At 40.5% G+C, this 25,000-nt stretch overlaps 3 protein-coding genes across 7 annotated transcripts; 2 read left to right on the top strand and 1 right to left on the bottom strand.

Moving 5' to 3' along the window:
• Positions 1-43: 43 nt before the first annotated feature.
• Positions 44-4,845, top strand: hspd1 (heat shock 60 protein 1). Its single transcript, XM_055156859.1, has 10 exons — positions 44-217; positions 300-635; positions 710-805; positions 881-974; positions 1,049-1,217; positions 1,313-1,412; positions 3,085-3,330; positions 3,426-3,600; positions 3,674-3,852; positions 4,171-4,845. The coding sequence occupies exons 1-10, from the start codon at positions 44-46 to the stop codon at positions 4,327-4,329; spliced, it is 1,728 nt and encodes a 575-aa protein (XP_055012834.1). The 3' UTR covers positions 4,330-4,845.
• Positions 4,846-6,974: 2,129 nt separating this feature from the next.
• On the bottom strand, positions 6,975-10,726 carry coq10b (coenzyme Q10B). The gene is made up of 5 exons (XM_020936244.2): positions 10,548-10,726; positions 8,873-9,025; positions 7,715-7,907; positions 7,520-7,621; positions 6,975-7,398 (listed from the first exon to the last, which is right to left on the bottom strand). The coding sequence occupies exons 1-5, from the start codon at positions 10,709-10,711 to the stop codon at positions 7,231-7,233; spliced, it is 780 nt and encodes a 259-aa protein (XP_020791903.2). The 5' UTR covers positions 10,712-10,726; the 3' UTR covers positions 6,975-7,230.
• Positions 10,727-12,380: 1,654 nt separating this feature from the next.
• sf3b1 (splicing factor 3b, subunit 1) lies at positions 12,381-21,412 on the top strand. 5 transcript variants are annotated; one of them, XM_020936346.2, is made up of 24 exons: positions 12,381-12,503; positions 12,987-13,162; positions 13,242-13,343; positions 13,596-13,710; positions 15,355-15,434; positions 15,519-15,704; positions 15,771-16,233; positions 16,319-16,440; positions 16,524-16,721; positions 16,826-16,927; positions 17,056-17,235; positions 17,311-17,397; positions 17,633-17,903; positions 17,980-18,125; positions 18,406-18,552; positions 18,628-18,753; positions 18,827-19,048; positions 19,130-19,312; positions 19,401-19,512; positions 19,593-19,713; positions 19,819-19,950; positions 20,029-20,301; positions 20,592-20,808; positions 20,882-21,412. In XM_020936346.2, the coding sequence occupies exons 1-24, from the start codon at positions 12,476-12,478 to the stop codon at positions 21,038-21,040; spliced, it is 3,948 nt and encodes a 1,315-aa protein (XP_020792005.1). In that variant the 5' UTR covers positions 12,381-12,475; the 3' UTR covers positions 21,041-21,412. The 5 variants fall into 5 exon arrangements, with proteins under 5 accessions (XP_020792005.1, XP_055012833.1, XP_055012832.1 ...); XM_020936347.2 differs by lacking the exons at positions 12,381-12,503; positions 12,987-13,162; positions 13,242-13,343; positions 13,596-13,710 and adding an exon at positions 13,812-15,067; XM_055156858.1 differs by lacking the exons at positions 15,519-15,704; positions 15,771-16,233; positions 16,319-16,440; ... (14 more) ...; positions 20,592-20,808; positions 20,882-21,412 and adding an exon at positions 15,013-15,067.
• The last annotated feature ends 3,588 nt before the right edge of the window (positions 21,413-25,000 follow it).

The raw sequence follows: 25,000 nt of genomic DNA, 5'->3' as shown, positions 1-25,000 counted from the left end.
GAAGTTATTAAGTATTAAGCAATATGTTATTTGTCTTTTGCAGATGTTCCGTTTACCCACAGTCATGAAGCAGGTCAGACCAGTGTGCAGGGCGCTGGCACCTCACCTCACAAGAGCCTATGCAAAGGATGTCAAGTTTGGGGCAGATGCCCGAGCACTTATGCTGCAGGGAGTAGATCTGCTGGCTGATACTGTGGCTGTTACTATGGGTCCAAAGGTAAGTGTTTTAATTTCATTACATTATCAGTATTGAATCATTTGCTCACTGTTTCTCATCGTTTCGTTTCAATCTGTTTCAGGGTCGCACTGTCATCATTGAACAGTCCTGGGGCAGCCCTAAGGTCACAAAGGATGGTGTAACGGTAGCTAAAGCCATTGATCTGAAGGACAAGTACAAAAACATTGGGGCCAAGCTGGTTCAGGATGTAGCCAATAACACCAATGAAGAGGCAGGAGATGGCACGACCACTGCAACAGTGTTGGCTCGAGCCATCGCCAAAGAGGGCTTCGATACCATCAGTAAAGGTGCCAACCCTGTGGAAATCCGTCGCGGGGTGATGATGGCCGTGGAGACTGTTATAAATGAGCTGAAAAAGCTCTCCAAACCGGTCACAACACCAGAGGAGATTGCACAGGTATGCCTTTTGTAGCAGTACTATAACTAATATAACTTTGAACATAAACATTTTGTCCATTTTGAATCTTTTAGGTGGCTACCATTTCCGCCAATGGGGATGTGGAAATTGGTAACATAATTTCTAATGCCATGAAAAAAGTGGGTCGCAAAGGAGTAATTACTGTCAAGGTTGGTTGAAAATTATTTATTGTTTTATTCTGCCACAACATTTCATGCATTTATGTTCTCAATGCTTGTTTTCAGGATGGAAAAACTCTTCACGATGAGTTGGAAATAATTGAGGGCATGAAGTTTGACCGTGGTTACATATCGCCTTATTTTATCAACACTGCCAAAGGTAAACCGACTTGCTCAGTGTTCAGTGAAACTTTAAAGTTTGTACTTTTTGACATTTTATTTATGTTCCTATAGGTCAGAAATGTGAGTTTCAAGATGCCTACTTGTTGCTGAGTGAGAAGAAAATTTCGAGTGTCCAGAGCATTGTGCCAGCTTTGGAAATTGCCAATCAACACCGCAAACCTTTGGTCATTGTGGCAGAAGACGTCGATGGCGAGGCCCTCAGCACACTGGTTCTCAACAGGTATAACACATATATTAATGGTATTTAACTGTTATTTTATTAGATGGTGAGTTAAATAATTATCTGCTGACTGGTGTACCATGAATTACATTCAGGCTCAAAGTTGGGCTGCAGGTAGTAGCAGTAAAGGCCCCTGGATTTGGTGACAACAGAAAAAATCAGCTGAGAGACATGGCCATCGCCACTGGAGGCACTGTAAGTTCACTCTATATAATTGTGCATTAGACCAGTGTTTCTCAACCTTTTTTGAGCCACGGCACGTTTTTTAAATTGGAAAAATCTTGCGGCACACCACTAACCAAAATGTTACAAAAATGACACTATATAGTATATTTAATTACAATATAATTTCTACATTAATTTCTACTTACTCAGTGTGAGACCTGCGCCTGTTTAGATGAACACAAAGCTGATATCCTGGCAGGAATAGAAGAAAGACACACACGAAGCTCTTCATCAACAGCTCTCAGTCTCTCTCTGTTTTTAGTTTTATAGCAGTTAAGCTTGTAAAGCTCTTCTTCTGGGTCAGAATCTTGTGCAGGGCCCATTTCGGAGTTCGCATTCGTCCATTTTAAAAACTTTTCCATGACTGTCACCGCGCACATGCGTTACTAATTCTTTTAAAGCAGGGGTGCTCACACTTTTTCAGCATGCGATCTACTTACAAAATGACCAAGTCATAAAGATCTACCTAATACAAAGCCAAACAAACTGCACTGAAACACTCTGTGCCCCTTTTTTGGACCCTCACCCACAGTTTGAGAACCACTTCTTTAAGAGAACTTCCTCTGGCACTTTACACAAAACTGTGAAAAAAGTGAAGGAAGATTTTTAAACCTGTTTTTTAAAGTTCCAAATTGGAGTTACATTCTTTTCTGGTTTTGCAGTGATATTTACCAGCCTCTGCACGTTTATCAAACCAAACGCACATCGTGACAAACACAGATGCATTTGTGCACTTTTGTTAGGCAAACTTCAGCCAAATGTGGCAGTAGGTCTGTTCTGTAGATCTGCTCTATGCTGTAGACCTGCTTTGTGCCAACACTGTAACACAAATTTAGACTCGTTTTTGCTCCACGTTTGGTCTTGTTCTTCTAATCAGCGCGCACTGTGGGAGGGGCTTGTGTTCGCTGTACGCAGGAAGGAGCGAGAGCGTGAAAAGGCGAGGGGCGGCGTGCTGACGTGAGGCAGATGGACAGGTAGGATATTTAGGAAGTTTAATCTGCCCTGTGATGCACGCTGGTACACGAGGGCACACGCTGTCGCAGACGAGCTGTGCGTAGGGAGCGTGTGTATTTGTGATGTGCCGTAGAGTCTCCGCGGGCTGCACTGAGACGCCCCACACGCTCTGGCACACCTGTACAAGTTTATTACCAACAGCAGCGGCCGTAATGAAATATGATCGCACTTGTTGAGTGTCAGACCTTAAGTGAGAGACAAGACCGAGTCCAAACGCGAGTCCGAGACGAGACACGGCGATCTACCCACACGACCTTGGCGATCGACTGGTAGATCGCGATCGACGTATTGAGCACCCCTGTTTTAAAGGAACGAGGCAATTAGCTGCCTGTCGCCACCCGGACGAATATTAGATCACTCTGCCAGTAATTATATACTACACTGTACTACAGCACGGACACTCGACAATGACATAATATTTGCAGGTAATAATTAATACATTTTTATTTTTAAAAAAAGTGATATTGGATAATTTCTCACGGCACACCTGACGATCTCTCACGGCACACTAGTTGAGAATCACTGCATTAGACTACCATTATTGGGCTGTGCATTTAATGTACAACTGAAAAGCAATATGTATACTTATTCATGCAAAATAGTTAAGAGGATATTTTAATATTTGTAGGTATTTGGAGATGAGGCTATTGGCTTGGCTCTTGAAGACATTCAGCCTCATGACTTTGGCAAAGTTGGTGAGGTACAAATTACAAAGGATGACACCCTGCTGCTGAGGGGAGGAGGCAACCCAGCTGATGTTGAGAAGCGCGCAGCAGAAATTGTAGAGCAGTTGGAAAGCACCACCAGTGACTATGAAAAGGAGAAACTCAACGAGAGACTTGCCAAACTGTCTGATGGTGTGGCTGTGCTAAAGGTCTGTTTCTTTTATAATTTTTATAATTGTACAGTTGATTCTAATTGGCCAAGAAGTTGCATAATAAAGCTGTATTTTATTTTTTTTATTTTTAGATTGGAGGAACTAGTGATGTGGAGGTGAATGAGAAGAAGGACCGTGTGACAGATGCGCTGAATGCCACACGAGCTGCTGTGGAGGAGGGCATTGTTCCTGGAGGAGGCTGTGCACTGCTACGCTGCATCCCATCACTAGAGGGCTTAAAAACTGCCAACTCTGACCAGCAGATAGGTTAGTTATAGATGAACTACCATTTCTCAATCAATAATTTTCTCTTACTTTAACTTTATTTATTTCTGTCTAGGTGTGGACATTATTAAGCGAGCACTTCGTATTCCTGCCATGACCATTGCCAAGAACGCAGGAGTAGAGGGCTCTTTAGTTGTAGAGAAAATCCTGCAGGGACCACATGAGATTGGCTACGATGCGCTACAGGGAGAATATGTCAATATGGTGGAGAAGGGCATCATTGACCCCACTAAGGTACAGTACATCCAACAGCAATATACATTAGATGGAATAGGGAGGGATATTTTCAATGTCTGAATATTTCTACATGCATAATAACTTTTGTAAGCTTTATTTTTAGATAGATAGATAGATATATAGATAGATATAGATAGATATAGATAGCTAGATATAGATAGATATATATTAATATATATATAATATAAAATGTGTAAAGTAATATATTTACATTATAAAAAATTAAGTAGATCTTTTTTTTTTAAGTGATTATATTCTTATTTCTATTGTGAAATGTCATTGTTTTATTAATATTGTCTTTTTTTATATGAACAGGTTGTAAGAACAGCATTATTGGATGCTGCTGGAGTAGCGTCACTCCTCTCCACAGCTGAGGCCGTCGTTACAGAGATCCCTAAAGAGGAGAAGGAGATGCCTGGTGGTATGGGAGGCATGGGGGGCATGGGGGGCATGGGAGGTGGTATGGGTTTCTAAGAAGACCTGTGACCGGTTGAATGGACTAATGGACAGAGCGGTGACAGTGGTAGGATACAATCCTGCAAGAACCTGCTCACCCATGTTTGCCCAAATCTGCCATTATTGACTGTCTGACTGTGGAAGCTGGAGTTTATCGAATCATGTTTTTTTTTGGTTCATAAGTATAGTAAAAAACTGGAAGGATTATCTCCATAGCATCACAACATCCCTCCACAAATCTCTAGTGGCTTGGGCAAGTGACATTACAACATATGAACACTTCATTGCTCACAGTAAAATAAATGGATATATGTTGACATTACAACGACATGATCACTTATCCTCTAACATTGTGAATCTATTGATTATGCTGTTTATTACTGCAAAGTGAGATGAAAAGTCAAATGAGTCTGTTTCCTTAACTTTTGTTTTTCATGTGTTTAATTATTTCCTTTTTATATTTGTTATGGTTTTGTCTGATACTTATTGGTACAAAATCTGTCATGTAATTGATTAAATCAATTTTGTTACTAAGGTTTTTCCCCCCAATCCTTTATTTAATGGGACAACAATGCTCAAGTTTTAACTGTAAAGATACAGTCTGTTTGTCTAGCCAAATGCAGCTCATGATACTAGTGGTTATAGAGGCAAATTTGGAGCAGAGTTTCATATTTGGAACAGGAATTTATTTAAAATGGCAAAAATAAAAATCTGTTCCACATGATTCTGGTGTTAATATGAACAACCAAAATAATGAGGCTCACTTCAGCAGTTACAAAGTCAACAAGTCAGTTGTAAAGTCAATAGGAAACTGTCAACCATGAGGCAAGTGACAATGGAGTCTTTGGATTTAATGGCAGATGTATGCTTACAGAAAAAAAAAGGTGAAAAATTGGCATGTTATTCTTTTGTAGTTTACAGAATATATCTTGTTATATTCAAAGTAATGAGGTAAACTAAGAAATACTGGTTTAGTTTCACCATTAAATTATCCTTTGACTTTGTTCGGTGTCACTCTCAAAGCAGGTGATTTACTGACCAACCAACCGATTCTTGCTTCTATATTATACAATGAATGTATCATAAAAAGCACAGGAAAAGGGTAATTTTTTTTTTTTAAATGTCTTTATAAATCATGCAGTCATACATTTCTGAAGTCTCAACACATCATTTACAGACAAATATTTCCCAATAGACACACAGAAATACTCTGAAATCTTCTAAAAGCTGTCAAATGTGTAATCGATCTACTCATCACCTAAACTAATAAATATAAAAAGCATACATATTTATATTGAGAAGATATGCTGCCAGCAGGCTAACAAGGCACTTTGAGTCAGAAAGTTGATTCACTGGAATTATGCTTTTAGGAACAGACTACTCTGGGTCCTGTCAACTGCTGGTTGCTGAAATGCAGTTAAAAAAATAAAAAAACACTTGTAGATATTGCACTCAAAAAAATAGTCAAAAAATAAAAACAATAATTTAGCAAACAGTCGGCCCATATTAGGCTCCCATTAAGATATTCTCCTTTGAGAGCATAGTGTGTAACATGAAAAATACTTTCCCCACAAGCAAAACCATCGGCCACTTCTGAATACAGTACATCTAGTGCACTGATCTATCTGCAGTCTTTTTCATTATGCTGTAATATTGAAAAATCCATCTTAATTCTTAAATTATTCCTGTGGCACAGAGGCTACAGTAACAAGCACACTCAAAATCAAATTATCCAATTTTTATTATTAAATTGAAATGTAAAGAGCTAAATCTTCTGATTTCTTTCTGATCATGGTCCCTCTGATTACTCACATGCATGTTGAAGATGTTAAAAGTCTACAAATCAAATATTTAACAGATTTTGGTGAGCTTGTAACCACTGCCAGTGTCCATTTTTGTATACTATAAATTGTATGAATTTGTACAATTTGTTATATTTTGTATGTATAGCAACATATTAGGGTCTGTGGTCACAGCTGAAATCTATCATTGCCCCCAGGACGTGCGCACATTGATTTGAAACAGTTTTAAGGTGCTAATGGAAGACTTGATGAGTTATGGTTAAATTAGTCTTTCTACCCTCATGACTAATACAAACTTAAACATGGCTCCATTTAGAAATGACTTGGCAGTTGTGTTTTTTAGACAGAAGGTATAATGCTAAAGTTAGATAATGCCAGTTAAGATATGTTTAACCCTTTGACCATGTCCAACAACTTACTATGCTGCTATAACCACTATTTATTGGCGCTTTTTTGTAAAATGCTTCTAAAAAATTCCAGATGACTGTACATTAGTTTAAGCCCTTGTATACAAAACAAAGAAATAACAAAGTGCACAGTCACAAACAGTCCCTGAGAAGTCAACTCCAGAGTCCAAGTATAAACCCATGGAGTTTTACTGCTCCCAAATATTGTCACTTTTGTGTAATCAACATCTAATGAAGTTAAAAAACAAATTGTGTATTTTACATGAAGTTCTATCTAGCCTTATCCCTTGTGAGTTGTGATCACAGTTTTACTGAAATGTGTGCATCAAAAAACTAGAACAATGTTTCTTACTGGTGAACACATAAGTTGCACAGTAGTGGTGGAAGAAAATAGTTAGAGCAGCATAGTGAGCCATGGAGTCTGTATACCACTTACAAATAAAAGTGGGCACCATAAAATCTAAATCAGTTCCACATTTAATAACAATTTCTATGCACAGACTAAAAATAAATAAAAATTTAAAGGATCTGGCATGTAAAGCACCAAAGTGAAATTTGGCAAAAGATTGTCTTTCGGGAGTTGGTCTTTATTGTGAGACAGGCACTGCAGATTAAATTGTGATGGTTGAGTTTTTCCACTCAAACCTCCCATTGCAAATATTTGGATGTCAGCTTTAGGCATCAGGTTCAGGCGTACAGTTGTGATGATGCTACGTGTGGTGCACCTCATGAAACATGAGCTCACGAGGGATGGGTGTCTCTGCACCAAAGACTTGAGATGCGCGATGTTCAAACGCTGATACCATCTGCTTCACCACTTCATCAAAAAACATGTGGGCCAGCTGTGAGTGCAGCAAGGAGCGGAACTCAAAGGAAATCTAGGAGAGACACAGACAGTCATATGATAGGCAGAAAAAACAACATCATCTTTTTTATCTTCTTTCCCCATTAAAAAACTGGGAAATGTAAAATGTAGCAAGCCTAAATAATAATACTTACAGAGAAATCTACAGTACAGGTGCGAGGGTAGCCAGGAAGCCCAGGACTAAAGCGCCACTCTGTCTCCAAATGGTTGAACAGTTTACCCTCTGAGCAGGAAGCCTGATGAAAAACAACAGCAAAAAAAATTTGTTTTGTTTTGTTTTACAGTGAAGAGGAGTTTTACAGTCATGAGAGTTTGCATTCTGAGCATACCTTGACCAGGTGGGGGCGCACTGATGAGACTAGAGAGGTGTAGTTCTCCACCACTGGGGGGAAGCCCACAGTAAGCTTGGCCTTGCAGAACCCTGCTCGTCTGAATATCACGTCTGACTTTTTACACCAGGGCACAAACAGACGATAGTTTTCCACTCCCGCCACCACATCATAGATCTCCTGCATAGAATACCTGCAGGACAGGCAGCTGTAAGTGTCACCAGCAGGAAGCATGTTGCATAACAGTTAAACCAAAGGGCATAGCGTATATAACCCAGAAACAGCTAAAGTAGGTCAGAGTGATAATAAGTATAGAAACTAAAATAGGTGAAATAAAAACACAAACAGGAGAAAAGTAATCGATGCAGAGTGTCCCATGTACTCCACTGATATGCAAGTGCCTCACCAGGGCTGGGACTTGCGTCTATTTATACAAAGAGATTTGGTGATTATGACCTCTCTACAGAACACCCAGGGGCATTTAATGCGTCACACACCAGCTTGGGCATGGCCTGTAAGGGATGCCCTTAAAGTGGAGTCTCTCCTGTTTTCAAAAGGGATAGTGAGAAGGGGAAATATGAACTTCTAACCCAAGGGTGTCTAACCTTTTTCCTCTGGTGAGCTACCTTTATAAACGGAAATGGCAGAGAGCTACTCATTTTAGCGGTTGCCAGAAATTGAGAAAGTAGAAGAGCTATGCCTTGGATAGGGTTGAGAATCATTCAGAAGTTGCCCATACGATACATACATCGATACAGTGAGCATATGATTTGGTATGATATATTTCAAACCTATTCGATAAAACAAAATTGGAGATATATTCATACTGTATCATCACATTAAACAATACAATATATCAACATTTTGATATTTTTACACTCAATGTACAGTTAGATGCCTATTAATCATAAACTGTTATCCATTTATTAGTGTACAAGTTAGGCATCAAATGACACTTTTACAATGGTAATTAATCCAATTTTAGTAATGAGCACAATACACATAATTCAGAAATTCTTTGGCAAGCTACTTAGATGGGGATGGAGAGCTACAGGTTGGAGATCCCTGTTCTAACCCCATCAGGGAGTTATAATCGACTGAGACCAGGGCCACATCACAAAGTGATTTAAAATTCTGAAGTGCTGCAAGTAGACTCACCCAATGATGCGCCTTTCTGAGTACTCTTTCTTCTTGGAGAAGGAGTCTGCCAGGTTGAAGAAGCTGCGTGCAGGTGACACAGGCTGATGGTTTACGGCTGCATTCAGCAGAGGAGGGACACGCGTCATAAGGATCCCGCATGATGACAGATATCTGGACCAGAACCAAGATACAAAGACAAGGGGTATGAACATAGGCAAACAGTGGCTGCATCAGATGAATTGCAGTTAGACGTGCATTCATGCCACCTAAAAGAGATCCCACAGTTCAAGCATCTAAGCCCCATTGACTTAAAATGTTAAGTTTTTGAAAAACCTGTTCTAAATAGCCGGAGCTGTGTTGATAGACATTAAACCAATGAATAGAGAGTGTTTACAGTGTAGCCACAGTAGGTTTGTTGGGTAAACTCTTCAAGTGGTCTGCATTCATCTCAAGTGACCTAAAATTAGCTTCACTTCTTAAATACTGTATTCTTTGAATAGTTGGTGGCCCCTGCCAGGCATGTGTGCAGAGTGCACCGTGTTTACAGCGATCATCTGGTCCTGTCCCAGAGTAGCCTATTTGAGGAGCTTGGGTCTATAATATCAGATACTACAGATACCCAAGCTTGCTTATGTCACAGTATCACAATTCAGGAGGCTTATTCTTCCCTTGATTGTAAGCTCTTGTTCCACTAGAGCCCTACTTTTTAGCTCTCGAGGACCTGAAATGTGACACATTTGACACATGACAGTGACCTCCGACTGCAGACACATGAGATGTGGTTGGGAAATAGCAAAGTGTAGTAAATCAGATGAAGACTATTGTGCTCTGTCATTATGACAAGTAGCCTACAGTGACAAAGACTTTGATATGGAGACAGATGAAAAAATGCCTGTTTAGAGTTGGAGAGTGTGTAAATGATTGTTAGATTACACCACAGTATCGACTGATATCTAATCTATAGAGTTTAAGCACATGCAGCTGCAACAGATGTTCCTCAGAAACACAATGCCAGCGCATCATAAGAGCGAAGTTATAAATACTACTCTGGAAGAGTTGGTGTTGAAACAAAACAAAAAAAAAGTATTTTGCTTGTATAGTAGCACGCAAGTTAGATTATTTCCTGAACCTGATAGCAGATAGCATAGGGAAGCTAAACTTTGTGTTAGGTTAAGTTACGCTGTTTAATAGAGGAGGTGCACGTTAAAACAAACACCGTTACGTAGTAAAGCATTTAATTACTGTAACTCAGTGAGAGCCTTAAGCTATTTCCGCCATCACCATTTGTTAAGATCTAATTTGCACCTGAGCCCAGACAGAGAGGGCCCAGACTAAAAACATTGTTATGTTAATAAAGAGATCGAGCAAGACTGAAACAAGCTTGTGTGAAGATTTCTGAAAGCGAAAGCATCTCTGCGTGGTTGTAGATATGCTAATGACCGGATAACGCTCTCGTTTTGTGTTACTAAAACTTGTTATATGTTCAATATGTTTTTGTTCTAAAACGCTACCTTTGAGGTGCTACTGACTGTACACGATAAAAGTAAGTTAATCGCCCAAGAAGAGACTTTTCACGCAACAAAAAACCATCCGCGATCGATCAATATGTACGCGTTGGCTTTAGTTGAGTAAGGAGTGTCGCTCTGACGACAATTTATGGCTCAGTTCCATAGTAAAAGTTTACGGGACTTACCTTAAATTGTTCCTCGACGTTAATTCTCGACTTGCAGACAACTGTTTTATGCACTCAGCAACTCTACGAAGGCTGCGACCACCTCTGGCCATCTTTACTTCTCTTTCACGATTTTCTTCAATCGCTTCTGCCTGATCCTGGAGGTTGACAAGCCACAGCGGCATGTCCCGCCCACGCCACTTAATCCTTGATCCTGATTGGCTTCCGCTCATTCACTTTGGGCTGCGATTGGCTGCTATTGAAGTTCATCATTGTAAATTGCTGACGTTCCAGGGCGCGCGTGCACGCTCGTGGACGCGCAAAAATGTCACGGGACTTGCTCCAGTTCTAACCAGGCTACAGGGCCACAGCATAGATAGACTGTACAGCCAATGATTACACGTGTGTCCTATGTGTAACCCCAGCAGTTCTGAGCATCGCATTGCATGCACATTCTTGCAAACATAACTGAGGATCATTGTGATTGATGTATGACGATTATTTCTGCAGGATTGGATTTGAGTTTTATGAAATGTTCATGCAGACCGGCCTGCTTCGAGATAGGTAGCTAAAACTTGAGCTCAAACAACTTTGATGAAAAGAAAAATTAATAGAAAAAAGTAGGCTAAGAGTGAAAAACGAGGATATAAAAAATACTAAGCCTTAAATCTAATCAGGCAGATTAAATAGGCGATTAAATAATGCAGACTTTAGAATAAACAAAAAGTAGATTAAAGAAAGATAAATGTTGTCAATATGTTACTTGTTTCACAGTGGGAAAAGTATAGCTAAGCAAAACTTTACTTTAAGTAGAGCCTACCATTATTGTGAAGAAAATATTACTTGATGTAATAGAAAGTATTAGAAAAGTTAAGTACTCAAAGTAGCCTGTAGCTTACACCTTCTGAGTAAATCAAATTTTTTTCAACATAATTTATCCCACTGCTGCTAATTAAGCAACCCATTATGAACACAAAAAAGCATTGACGGTGTATAGTTTGTCGATTTGCATAGTATTGAAGTACAAACTTGATATCAGTTGCATTGCCCTTGTCCCATGCACCCATTCAAATGCTGCAAACTAATGTGAACTGTGTGCAAGGGGGAGGTGTGAAGGTTTACACCTCACATCCCATACACAATAAACAGGATGGACCACCTACTGACTGACTCATGCATTATGGGCTGGCCTAGACCTATATTCATTGTTCAAAAAGACATTGTTTAAAAAAAAGTACATAATTCCATGTTTATGGTTTTCACATTTGTTGTACTAGCCAAAATACTTTCAACTGCAAAGCAAAATTGCGGAATAGGCCTACAGAATAAGAATAAATGATGGATGATACTTTCTTTCTGTATGATTACACATCCAATGCAATAGTTAAACATAAACAAACAACCTAATAATTTGGGTTATAAAAATCAAGTGCTTCCAAAGTGATTACTTAAAGACCAAAATGAACGTCAAAAATTAGAAGACACTGACCTGGAGGTGTGTGGGTGAAGGTGAATCTTAAAAAAACATTAAAGGTAGGCTATACCTGCATGCACTCAAGGAGATAAAAAAAAATCAAATGTCTTGCCAGTGTTTTACAGGCCGTGACCATTGAACTATATATTGATACTGATCCACGACCATGACTAATGTGAAAGCTCAGAGTGAATTCTGTTGAGTTTCTGAGCTCTATTGGCTGCACTAGATCTGATTAATGAGTGGCTGAAGATGCTGAGTTTAGTGAGTGAGGATGTAGTGATTGCTTTTAGATTAACCTTCTGCGATGAATTATTCTCTTGAGAACCAAAATTCCAAAAAAGTTGTTATGTCCCAAGATTTAGCGATTTTAGTCTACTTGCTCATTGGTGACCTCATCTCAAATCAGCCGGAAGAGGCAGCTCTAAACGAGCAGAGCGATTTCCGGTGTCTGAGGCGAACACAACACACCAAAATGGCGAAGATCGCCAAAACTCACGAAGGTAAATTAAATATGCTAAATAAGTAGTCAGGCTACGTCGTGCATTTGTCGTTTTATTTATTGGTGTATTACAGAGCCATAGTATTGGTGGATGATGGATTTGTTGTTGGCATTACGGACTTTCTTTGATCGTTATAATGAAAGGCCCTGTCGGCTAGTGCGACATAGCGAGGTTAGGTAATGGCGCAGGATGCTAACGTTTAGCCTCTTGGCTAAGCGTGTGATTCATAGATACTGGTGTTTGTTAATGTTTTCAACGCTGCATCTGTCGCATTTCATCTTATGCAGAAATTATACAATTAAAATGTAACCCGCATAAATTACAATTACATGTTTTTCCATATCTCCGTGTTTTTGGTCAGGTCAGTCGAACGTTTCACATTCGCACACGTTTAGGCCTTTGTGGTGTCGCGCCAGTTGTAGACCAGATTTGAGGTTTTCTGCTGTCCACTTACTGAAGTTCTAATGGATGTTCCTTTTACAGACATAGAGGCTCAGATCCTCGAGATCCAGGGGCGGAAGGCTGCCCTGGTAGAGGAAGGAGCAGACAATGGGGTCGGCCTCGATTCTACTGGATTTTATGATCAGGAGATCTACGGTGGCAGCGACAGTCGGTTTGCTGGATATGTCACATCTATCGCTGCCAATGAGCAAGAGGAAGTAAGTAAAAGTCTTCTCTGTCGTGTTATTGTTTTGTCTTTTAAAATATTAATATATAATCAACCTTACTGCCACATAGGATGACGAAGACGACACAACAACAAGTTTGTTGGGACCGAAGAAACCAGGCTATCATGCACCAGTGGCCATTCTTAATGCCATCCCACAGTCAGATGAGCAGGTATGTTATTTTTGCCCCTTTGTGTCCTCCCACTTGCACAAAAATCTAAACTTAGTATGGATGATTTGACTGTCAGACAAAATAACTGAACCAAGTTCTGCTGACACTTTTCACCAACCTTTCCAATGGACTTGAATAGCTTTGTCTGGAGTAGCCTTTTACTTGTACTCTGTCTTGTCTTTATAGATAGATTTATTGTATATTTAAAATGATTTAAGGTTTTAAGTTCTGTTCTGTTTTTGTTTTGTTCAGTATGACCCCTTTGCTGAGCATCGACCACAGAAAATAGCTGATCGAGAAGATGATTACAAAACCAGGCGCATGATGATGATCATCTCCCCTGAGCGTCTCGACCCCTTTGCTGACGGTAAATTTAACTTTCCTATTGTCTTTTCATGGTCCCATTATCCCCTTTTTCACACTTCATATTATTGTGACAACCTGTCATGACTCTTGATGGTGTCACTTTCTTAAAAGTACTGTTTAACCCTTCAACTGCAATTCAACACATTGCTTCCTGACTTACTGCTTTACCCCCAGTCTGTTTTTTGGGTCACCGTTTTGTTTTTGTTTTTTGAAAACTGCTTGGTGGGAATTTATTTGACATTTGGGATAGATAGGTTTAGGTTGCATATGGCTTGTTTGTGGGTTGAAGGGTTAACAGCCCATGATAACTTGTCAGGTTAGAGGTTGCAACGCTTTTTTTCCATTTTTAGAGAAAATGCGTTTTGTAATAGATAAATCTGGACTGTACACCTGAAAAGGTTGAATATTGTGCCTTCTGAAATTGTTACTGTATTTCATTATCTGAATTTATGAGGGTCAATTGGAAGACTTTGTCATTATTTATATCACTTTACAGCAGTACAGTGCAGCCACTTAATTATTTGGTTGCCCTTCTCACATAGTGAGCTTGGCAGGAACAGGATAGTTATGGTGTAAGATTGCATGTAGAGAGCTCTCATTGTACAGCGTTGTTGTCTCAACGTATTTTTATTTTACAACATTTTATGTAAAATAGAAATATGTTATCAAGAAAATTTTGTACCACAATACCAGAGGCCCATACTAACTGTCCTTAATTTCTCTCCTACAGCAGTACTGCTTTGCCAGTCCTGTACTGCCCTCTGTTAAGAGTGCAGCAACTCGTCCTGTGTAGGTTTTGGGAAACGCACAGAACTGTACATTTTAAGTTTGGTCAGGGTCCAAGGGCAGCATGTTTGACTGGGGCCAGCGAGGGGCAACTTCAACTACAACCACCACCCCCAAGGCCCTTACTTATTAATTTTTTTACAATTATTTTGAATTTAAGTGCCCCAACATTGATATTGATTTCATTCGTTAAAAGAAGAACCATTCTGTTTTTTGCAATAGTAACCTACAGTTTGATAATGTAAGCTATGTAAGTTACGACAGTCAGGGGTTCACCGTAATTACATTTTTCAATATTATATTCGGTCATTTGAGCTATCATTTAAGACACAAAGTTCAGACTTTGAATATTCATTTAAGTTAGTTCTCAGACCCTTTGGTTTCCTAGTTTTAGGATTCTGTCCAGAACATACTTGCATTATAGTGCCATGAGACATTGCAAACACTGGTGGTATACTGTTGTGTGTGAGTTGAAACCTTTCCAAAGTGTTACTAATGGTAAAGAGAAATTTTCTAGGCTTCTTTTCTGCCGGTTGAAGTCTGACTGCAGAAGGACCCTTGGCAATGAAAGTGTACGTATTCTGAAGAGCACAGCCCAGGACCCCTGCATCAGTGATGGCTAAAACTTAAAGAAAGCACCACAACATCAGCATTTCTATGTATTTGCTTGTTTCTTAGAATTTTCTGTATGTAAATCTGTATTTAATGTATTTATGAAAATACTTAAAACTTGATGTTATATTATTCTCTTAAAATGAGTCAGAATTGGCAGGCTGTGTTGTGCTTGCAGTGTTGTATGCAGTTTATGAAGTGTATAGTAATCTGTATCTTTTGTTTTTTTTGGTGCTCTTTCGCACAGGGGGCAAAACACCGGATCCCAAGATGCAGGTCAGGTCTTATGTGGACGTCATGAGGGAACAGAATCTGTCTAAGGAAGAGGTGAGATCAATGTTGCATGTTGACAATGTTGCCAAATGTTTAGTAACAAATGATACTAATGTTTTCATGTTATGGTCAATACAGAGAGAAATCCGTCAGCAGTTGGCAGAGAAGGCCAAATCAGGAGAACTGAAAGCTGTGAATGGGTCCGCCGCCTCCCAAGCCGCCGCAAAACGCAAGCGCCGATGGGACCAGACAGCTGATCAGACTCCATCCAATGCAACTCCCAAAAAACTTTCCAGTTGGGACCAGGCTGATGCCTCTGCTGAGGTAATAGCCTAACTAATGAAATGTAAAAATTTTAAAACAAGTTAATGTGTAATGTTTGATTCATAGACACCGGGCCATACCCCTGCCCACACCCCTTCAAACAGCAGATGGGATGAAACTCCAGGTCGGCCAAAGGGCAGCGAGACCCCTGGAGCCACCCCCAGTACACGCATGTGGGACCCCACTCCCAGCCACACTCCAGCTGGCGCCGCCACTCCTGGCAGAGACACACCAGGCCATGCCACGCCAGGGCATGGAGGAGCCACAGGAAGTGTCCGCAAAAACCGCTGGGATGAAACTCCAAAAACAGAAAGGGAGACCCCTGGACACGGCAGTGGCTGGGCTGAAACTCCACGCACAGACAGAGGAGAAGATTCTGTGGGCGAGACCCCAACTCCGGGGGCCAGTAAGCGGAAGTCTCGCTGGGACGAAACTCCTGCTAGTCAGATGGGATCGTCCACGCCTTTACTAACACCAGGAAAGACCCCAATAGGAACCCCTGCAATGAACATGGCTACACCAACACCAGGTAACAGGTTTTCCACAATGGCATAACTTGTCTTTGACAAATAATTCTATTAAATTATTCTCTAAATTGTTTGCTTTCTTTTAAGGTCACTTGATGAGCATGACGCCTGAGCAGCTGCAAGCGTGGAGGTGGGAGAGGGAAATTGATGAGAGAAATCGACCTCTTACAGACGACGAATTAGATGCTATGTTTCCGGAAGGTTATAAGGTTTGTCAGTTATTTTCTTGTGTTTATGTTGAAAATTTGATTAAATGAATATAGCACAATTTTAATTTTATATTCTTGTATAGGTGTTGCCTCCACCCGCAGGTTATGTTCCAATTCGCACCCCAGCACGTAAACTTGCTGCCACCCCCACTCCCATCGGGGGCATGACTGGATTTCACATGCAGGTTGAGGACCGTACCACCAAGCAAATGAATGACCAGCCATCAGGAAATCTACCCTTCCTCAAACCTGATGACATCCAGTATTTTGACAAACTTCTGGTGAGCGTCAGACTCATAGAAATTCGCAGATATACCACGTAAAACATGTGCAAATACACTGCTTATTGTTTGTCCTGTTTAAAGTTCAGTGTTTCTGTCCATAGGTGGAGGTGGATGAGTCAACACTGAGTCCAGAAGAGCAGAAAGAGAGGAAGATCATGAAATTACTATTGAAAATAAAAAATGGAACCCCCCCAATGCGAAAGGTTGGTTCTATTTGAATAAGATATATTGTTTAAATGCACTAGATCAACACCTGCAATTTATGTCCTTTGTCCTCTTTACTTACAAAATGTGATTTATTAAAAAAAATATATATATCTTTTCGTTGTAGGCTGCCCTGCGTCAGATCACAGACAAGGCACGTGAATTTGGAGCAGGCCCTCTGTTCAATCAGATTCTTCCACTACTTATGTCCCCAACCCTTGAAGACCAAGAGCGCCATCTCCTGGTTAAAGTCATTGACCGTATTCTATACAAGCTTGATGACTTGGTTCGACCGTATGTTCACAAGGTAAATTGGAGAGATGCTGTAAACATTCAGAATGATTGGCAGGTCTAACAAATTTTTATTTTTATATTTTTTTAGATTTTGGTGGTGATTGAGCCTTTACTGATTGATGAAGATTATTACGCCAGAGTTGAAGGAAGAGAAATCATCTCAAATTTGGCAAAGGTAACTAGAGCATTGTGTGCATTGTGCTGCAAACATTCTCACCTGTTTGACCAATCCATGGTCACATCAGGGCTAGCAGTTTGCTAGATTGACTCCAACACGAGAGCTAGCAGGTTTGACAGTACTGTCATATCTGTTCTCACCCTGCACCTGTTGGTCACAAACAATTTTTGTACACCCAAAACCTGCTTGGGAGAACTAATGTACAACCAGTTGAAGAATACTTGTGTTACAGGCTGCTGGGTTGGCTACAATGATCTCCACTATGCGTCCTGATATTGACAACATGGATGAGTACGTCAGAAACACAACAGCCAGAGCCTTTGCTGTGGTGGCCTCTGCTCTGGGGATCCCCTCCCTGCTGCCCTTCCTCAAAGCTGTGTGCAAGAGTAAGAAGTCCTGGCAGGCCAGACACACTGGCATCAAGATTGTTCAGCAGATTGCCATCCTCATGGGCTGTGCCATTCTGCCCCATCTTCGCAGCTTGGTGGAGATTATTGAGCATGGTGAGTCATTCGTGGTCCTTGGTTTTGTGATGTTCTTAATATCCTCAATGATGCAGTGTTGTGTATTGCACTACAGGTCTGGTTGATGAGCAGCAAAAAGTCAGGACCATTAGTGCTCTGGCTATTGCTGCACTCGCTGAAGCGGCTACACCGTATGGTATCGAGTCATTTGACTCTGTCCTTAAACCTCTCTGGAAGGGTATCCGACAACACAGAGGAAAGGTAAAAAGACATTTTTAACTAATGTGTACTGTTGTTCTATTTGGTAATGAGTGATCTAAAATGCAAGATCAACACCCAGCACTAAGCCAACTTGTGGCTATAGTGTGAATATTTGCTTGCTAAAATATTCCTTTCGGGGACTGCTGCTGTCAGCTGAAGTCAAAAAAAAGACTACATTAATCTACTGGGAGCAACAGACATTATTTGCTTTAAACAATGCTCTGGTTATACTTCCTCCAGAGTACAATACAAACATAATGTAACTTTAAAATGTTTGCAGGGTCTGGCTGCTTTCCTCAAAGCCATTGGATACCTGATTCCTTTGATGGATGCTGAGTATGCCAACTACTACACCAGGGAAGTGATGTTGATCCTCATTAGAGAGTTCCAGTCTCCCGATGAAGAAATGAAAAAGATTGTCCTGAAGGTAGAAATATTATTCCACACACCACAACAGGATTCACTTCCACACAGTACTCATGGTTTTGACATTGTCCTGTAGGTGGTGAAGCAGTGCTGTGGCACTGATGGTGTGGAGGCTAATTACATAAAAACAGAGATCCTGCCCCCCTTCTTCAAGCACTTCTGGCAACACAGAATGGCTCTTGACAGGCGTAACTACAGACAGGTTTGTAAAAAATTATCATTCTATATTGCTTTGTGTATTACATTTCCACTCAAACTTTTCTTCTAAATTGCAGCTGGTTGACACAACTGTTGAACTGGCAAATAAAGTGGGTGCAGCAGAAATCATTTCTCGCATAGTAGATGACCTGAAGGATGAGGCTGAACAGTACAGAAAGATGGTGATGGAGACCATTGAAAAGATTATGGGTAATCTTGGGGCCACGGACATTGATCACAAGCTTGAAGAACAGCTGATTGATGGTATCCTGTATGCCTTCCAGGAACAGACAACAGAGGTATACCTACATTGTGTAATCTCTAATCATGTGTGCAGAAAGTATTATATGTCTAAATTGTAAATGTACCTTTGTTTTAAGGATTCAGTGATGTTGAACGGTTTTGGCACTGTGGTCAATGCTCTGGGAAAGAGAGTAAAGCCATACCTGCCCCAGATCTGCGGTACTGTGCTTTGGCGTCTCAACAACAAATCGGCCAAAGTCCGACAGCAAGCAGCAGATCTCATTTCCCGAACAGCTGTCGTCATGAAGACCTGTCAGGAGGTAATCTAGAAAGATAAGATCATAGTCTTGGTATTTATCTTGTATCAATCTATCTTCTAATTATCTTGTATCTTCCTCTGTATTATAGGAAAAGCTGATGGGTCACTTGGGTGTGGTGTTGTATGAGTACCTGGGAGAAGAGTATCCTGAAGTACTTGGTAGCATCCTGGGTGCTTTGAAGGCTATTGTCAATGTTATCGGTAAATAAATTAAATGTTTGTCCCAGTGCTCCTGTTTCTACAGAATTAAAAATAATAATGTACTCATAATGTACTCATAGGTATGCACAAGATGACTCCTCCAATCAAAGACTTGCTTCCTCGTTTGACCCCCATCCTCAAGAACAGACATGAAAAAGTGCAGGAGAACTGCATTGACCTGGTTGGCAGGATTGCAGACAGGTTTGTTACGGCTTATGCTCTTCTCTGGTCAAAGTCTTTAATCAAAAAAAAAAACTTTTATTATTTTTTTGAATGGTGACCTTTTTATATATTTCTCAATTTTAGGGGTGCCGAGTATGTATCAGCTAGAGAGTGGATGAGGATCTGTTTTGAATTGCTGGAACTGCTAAAAGCGCACAAAAAAGCTATACGTCGAGCCACTGTCAACACATTTGGTTATATTGCCAAAGCCATTGGGTAAATGTTATTTTTTCTTTTTTTAATTTAATGTTGTGTTTTGATGACTCAGTTCTAACCATCCTTTCTTTCTTTAAGACCCCACGATGTGTTGGCAACTTTGCTTAACAACTTAAAGGTCCAGGAGCGACAGAATCGAGTCTGTACCACTGTGGCTATTGCCATTGTAGCTGAAACCTGCTCACCTTTCACTGTCCTACCGGCCCTCATGAACGAATACCGTGTGCCAGAGCTCAATGTCCAGAATGGTGTGCTCAAGTCACTTTCCTTCCTGTTTGAATACATTGGAGAAATGGGGAAAGACTACATCTACGCAGTCACACCCTTGCTAGAGGACGCACTCATGGACAGGTGTGTACTTCCATTAAGGCTACTGCACTGAGGTCCTCCTCAAAATATTTGGAATGAGATTAGAGTACTTGTGGAGAAAATGCTTGGTTTTTTTTTTTTTGTCTTGACTCTTCAACTGACCTAACAGATAGTTTTGACATGTGCAGCTCAATGTTAAACTGACAGTACAATGGACACAGCCACATACAATGTCTATATTAAACCCATGACTATATTGTGAATGAGATACAAATGGAGCCAAAACATATTTTTGTAAATGTAGCCACACAGACTTTGTTTCTCTTTTGCAGAGATTTGGTCCATAGACAGACAGCCAGTGCCGTGGTTCAGCACATGTCTCTTGGCGTCTACGGTTTTGGCTGTGAAGACTCCCTCAACCACTTGTTGAACTACGTTTGGCCCAATGTGTTTGAAACTTCGCCTCACGTTATCCAGGCTGTTATGGGGGCTCTGGAGGGCCTGAGGGTCGCTATTGGCCCATGTCGCATGCTTCAGTACTGCTTACAGGTTGGTTATCACAGTTATTTTGTTATGCATTGCTATACATTTGCTAATAGGTTTTTCTGTTTTTTGTTTATAGGGTCTGTTCCATCCAGCCAGGAAAGTAAGGGATGTCTATTGGAAAATCTATAATTCCATCTACATTGGGTCACAAGACGCCCTGATAGCTCACTACCCACAGATCTACAATGATGAAAAGAACATGTACGTTCGATACGAGCTGGAGTATGTCTTCTGAATACAACTTTGTGCTTTGTTTTCACATCCGCTTCTGTATGTTCCAATACCATTGTTACTTGCTAAGAACAGCAATTTTTTAGACTGTCTTTCCAAAGGCATAAAAGCGTTTTGAACCTACGTTTGGTGTAGCATCAAAATGTAAGAAGTAAACGCGAAGGAACATTAGGTTGTTTCTACTTTATTTTGCGATTTTGTTCAAGTTAAAGTATCGGTATGTTGTCTGAAGGGTCTTTGATTAGTGAGCAGCCGTAAAAATATTTTTAAATATTTGGATTATTTGTGATGTTTTGCTCTTTTACACACCCCATTCTCTGTTCACTATTGAAACTTTGCTTTATTTAACCAAATAAACATTTGTGTATAAAAGTCAGTCTTTGAAGCATGCCTTGCTTTTCATTCAAATTGACTGTTTGAAAATGTAAATCTTTTCCACATTCATCTCCTGCTTTGAAACGGATAATCACTTGTTGCTCAGATCTGTTTTTGTCATGCTGGTTAGTTGGCAATAATGAATCCATCAATATTTTCTGTTTTGAGAGACTTCATTGACTGCATGGAAAATTGACTCCAATTGAATCGGTACAGGGCACTAGAAACAGCAATTTAGAGGCCACTATATCTATTGCAACCATTTTTAAAGTCAAGTATAAATTTGTTTAGCTGAAATATTAAATGCCTTTGACTTGACATGCATGTTTATGGTATTTGCTTTGACTTTTGAGAAGAAATGCCCTTTCTCTGTTGTGATGTGTTTTTATGCCAAGTGTGGAGACGTGCATAACTGATTTCAGCGTCTAAAAAAAGCTCACACATCCATCCTACACATGCATGAATGCGTACAATGGAAGAACCTCCCCCACTTATTCAGTGGCCTCATTGCTCTACGAGCAGACTCGTGTATTTTTGACCCACATCATCATTGATGGTTCTCGTGCAATTACACGGAACCTAAGAGGGAATAATACTGAAAGTGCTGTTAATAATATTTAATTTGCCATCGTTCATTTAATTCTATGTGAACGTTTCTTTATATGTATCTGGGGATTACAAGTATGTCGTTATCCGCCACATTGCATCATACTCTGCACGTATCTCTCTTCATTCACTTTCTATAAGCTTGCACGGCGTACATATTTCATGCAACTTGTACTTTGTCTCAGCTGCAGCGCCTCTCTGTGCGGTAGATGGCAGCAGAGGGTGCAGGGGGAGTTGCCTGCTGTTGATGCTGAGAAGGATCTCCTCCACTTCTGCTCTGCATCTGAGAGGAGAGCTTTAGCCTTAACTTCCTGTGTGATTTGTGCCCAGCTGAGCTCAGTCTGCTCGCCTCTTTCGGGCGCTGGAGGACCGGTTGGTTCGGTATATGGGGGTCCTGAGACGTGTGGGATATCTGCGGAGGAGGCGCTAAATGTGGATTGTTTACGCGGCTGGGTTAAGCTGCCTCCTCTCCTCCCTGCGACTCCGAGCGGCTCCGCGGCAGCACCATAGCCGCAGATAGCGTCCGTGGAGCGGGGCTGATGGCCGTGGTGCCCGAGCCACCGGCCTGCATCATCCGCTCTGTCTGCTGAGAAGAACCGCGGTCCTCAGCCGAAGCCCGGGCCCGATCACGCGGAGGGGTCGGGGTTTGGAGAGCAGCATCGTGCCGCTGCTGCTGTAGCGGTGGACGGAGTGAATGAGCTGAAGAGCGGACCCGGAGATGGCTGTGCTCAAACTGGCAGACCAGGTACCACTGCTAGCTGCTAATGGTTTAGCCCCAAACATAAAGCTCTGCGCGTATGCTGGGTTCAGCTGATTCTTCAGTAGACATTACATACTCTTTCATTCTTTACATAGCCCTCTTGCTTTTGTTAACTCGGTTGGTTTTATAAGGTCATAGCCCATAATATCCACTGTCAATGCAGCATTTAATACGTGTTTTAAGGGGTTTCTCCAGTTTTTAGTTCGCCTAGTGATGTTAGAGACTGTCTTCACATAAAATTGGGACAGCCCACTTCACTTCCTGCTCTCCTCTTTCTCCCCAAAGCATCATCATTCCCTCAGGGCCACACACATGTCCTCAAAAGTGAACTATAGCCTATATATTTGGCCAACAAGTTTGAGATGATTCAGGTCTATAGCCTATTATAATTGCTTTAAAATAGTAGAAGAAACACAGGTTCTGTTGGCATTCCCCCCATCTAACCTCGGTAGCCGTAGGCCAATATATCTAGTCATAATTTGCAGACAATGATTACCACATGACACCATTATAACCAGGCAACTAATGTTTAAAGTTTTTATCTTAGCTCAATCTCAGCTGAATGCCAAATATTGGCTGCTCAAGGGCAGTCTATGATTATTTGTGAGCACTATTAGAAAGCTTATAATATGGCCTATCAAATTTTATGGTGGCCTTTCCCATTAAAACATATATAATATAATATAGTTAATATAATACAATATAATACAATATAATACAATATAATGTAATATAATATAATATCTTAATAGTGAGCTGATGGAATTGTAAAGACTGGTGAAGATGATCCAGTTTGAGTCAAAAAAATAAAATGCAGTAACACCTCTATGCACCCTGTATTTGCTATGGAACAGAGAAGCAGTGTTTTACGTAACCCAAACTACAGGGATTTCCTGTTATTTTCAGAAAACACACTGACGATGTTTGATACAATCTTGATGCCTCAGCTCCCAGTCCCGTGGCTCATGCAAGTAGTTTGCAAGAGCATGACTTGTGCAAATTGTTCCCTGCAAGTTCATGTCTTGAGTACATTTACAGAAAATGCTTATTAATGATGTCACACGCATTGAAGGAAAAGTATGTAACACGCATTATATTCCAAAACATAATTCACAACTCTGTAACCTTTGTGTTGGTCAAAGAATTGTTTAAAAACAAATCTTTTATGATTTCAAAAATAACAAGACACAATAACAGCATTGGAATACACAATAAAACAATGCCATATATTCTTCTGATATTGAATTGAGTGTATAGATTGGCCAACTACAAGAAAAGAGACTAAAATGAAAAATTGTTAAACATTGTGTAGCCCACGAATCACACTGCAGTCTTACAAAAGTAGTGGAACAATCTAGTGCTTGACTGTTTTGAGGACATCACAACCTCTTGCTGACCCCAAGGGAATGGAAAGCAGCTAGTGCCAGTCCAGTATGAGCCAGGGTCAGAGGAATTTAAGGCAAATGAAGTAGGTCTGTGGTCCTTTAGTTGATTAAACAGTCAATGGTGTCTTGGTCAATTAAATGATTTATTAGTTGAAAGGGATTTACAGTATATGGACCACAGCAAAAAGAAGAATGCAGAGTTAGCTGGAGTTTTGGGAATGACTGGACAGTTTAATGGTGTTTACTGTATACATCGTTTGTGAGTGACAATGACTAATAATTTTGAGAGTTTGTGCTAGCAGCACACCCCCTTTAGTCAGTTAGCCAAGACACAGGGCATGTCTTTAGCTGATCAAGAATTTATTTAGCCCACTACAGCCCTAATATTCAGAGTCACTTTCTGCAACAAGCAGCCTGGTATTCTTGCATGGGAGCAAACTATCCTCTTGTGGCCCATCTGTGGAATGGAAACGGGTTTAATCTGATGGAGGACATTTATGTAGTTTATGAATAGAGAAAGATAGAAAGGAAATTTGTTTCTCTATGGGCTTCCTTTATCAAGATTCCTGTTCAGTTGACTGTGTCTCGAAGTTGTGACAGTACAGAGTTGTTTACGACAGTTAGTCTCTGCTAGTCGCCTTTCTATTTCAGTGTCACATGCAGTAGGTGTGAACAATGTGTTTATTAAAGTCATATGTAGCGTCTATACTTGTGAGACCAGGAAATATTGTAGTTCCTAGGGTGTACTTCTCTTAAAGTTGCACTGCGTCACATTTCTAATGGAGGGTCTGCCACCTGTTTGTCTCTATGGAAATATTATTGTTTTGTCTAGAGTGTT

This window comes from Boleophthalmus pectinirostris, unplaced genomic scaffold (assembly GCF_026225935.1).
Source record: "Boleophthalmus pectinirostris isolate CB_2022bp ecotype Guang Dong unplaced genomic scaffold, ASM2622593v1 HiC_scaffold_201, whole genome shotgun sequence".
In the NCBI taxonomy this organism is placed as follows: Eukaryota; Metazoa; Chordata; class Actinopteri; order Gobiiformes; family Gobiidae; genus Boleophthalmus; species Boleophthalmus pectinirostris.
This window is presented reverse-complemented; position numbering and strand designations above follow the sequence as displayed.

Excerpts from the sequence above, each read along its gene's own strand:
- hspd1 (XM_055156859.1), top strand. The coding sequence starts at position 44 with ATGTTCCGTTTACCCACAGTCATGAAGCAGGTCAGACCAGTGTGCAGG. Across the intron at positions 806-880 it reads AAGGAGTAATTACTGTCAAG|GATGGAAAAACTCTTCACGA; the intron begins GTTGGTTGAAAA and ends GCTTGTTTTCAG. Across the intron at positions 1,413-3,084 it reads CCATCGCCACTGGAGGCACT|GTATTTGGAGATGAGGCTAT; the intron begins GTAAGTTCACTC and ends TAATATTTGTAG.
- coq10b (XM_020936244.2), bottom strand. The coding sequence starts at position 10,711 with ATGCCGCTGTGGCTTGTCAACCTCCAGGATCAGGCAGAAGCGATTGAA. Across the intron at positions 7,908-8,872 it reads TCAGAAAGGCGCATCATTGG|GTATTCTATGCAGGAGATCT; the intron begins GTGAGTCTACTT and ends CCTGTCCTGCAG. Across the intron at positions 7,622-7,714 it reads TGCGCCCCCACCTGGTCAAG|GCTTCCTGCTCAGAGGGTAA; the intron begins GTATGCTCAGAA and ends GTTTTTCATCAG.
- sf3b1 (XM_020936346.2), top strand. The coding sequence starts at position 12,476 with ATGGCGAAGATCGCCAAAACTCACGAAG. Across the intron at positions 18,553-18,627 it reads TGAAAAAGATTGTCCTGAAG|GTGGTGAAGCAGTGCTGTGG; the intron begins GTAGAAATATTA and ends ATTGTCCTGTAG. Across the intron at positions 19,313-19,400 it reads TCATGAAGACCTGTCAGGAG|GAAAAGCTGATGGGTCACTT; the intron begins GTAATCTAGAAA and ends TCTGTATTATAG.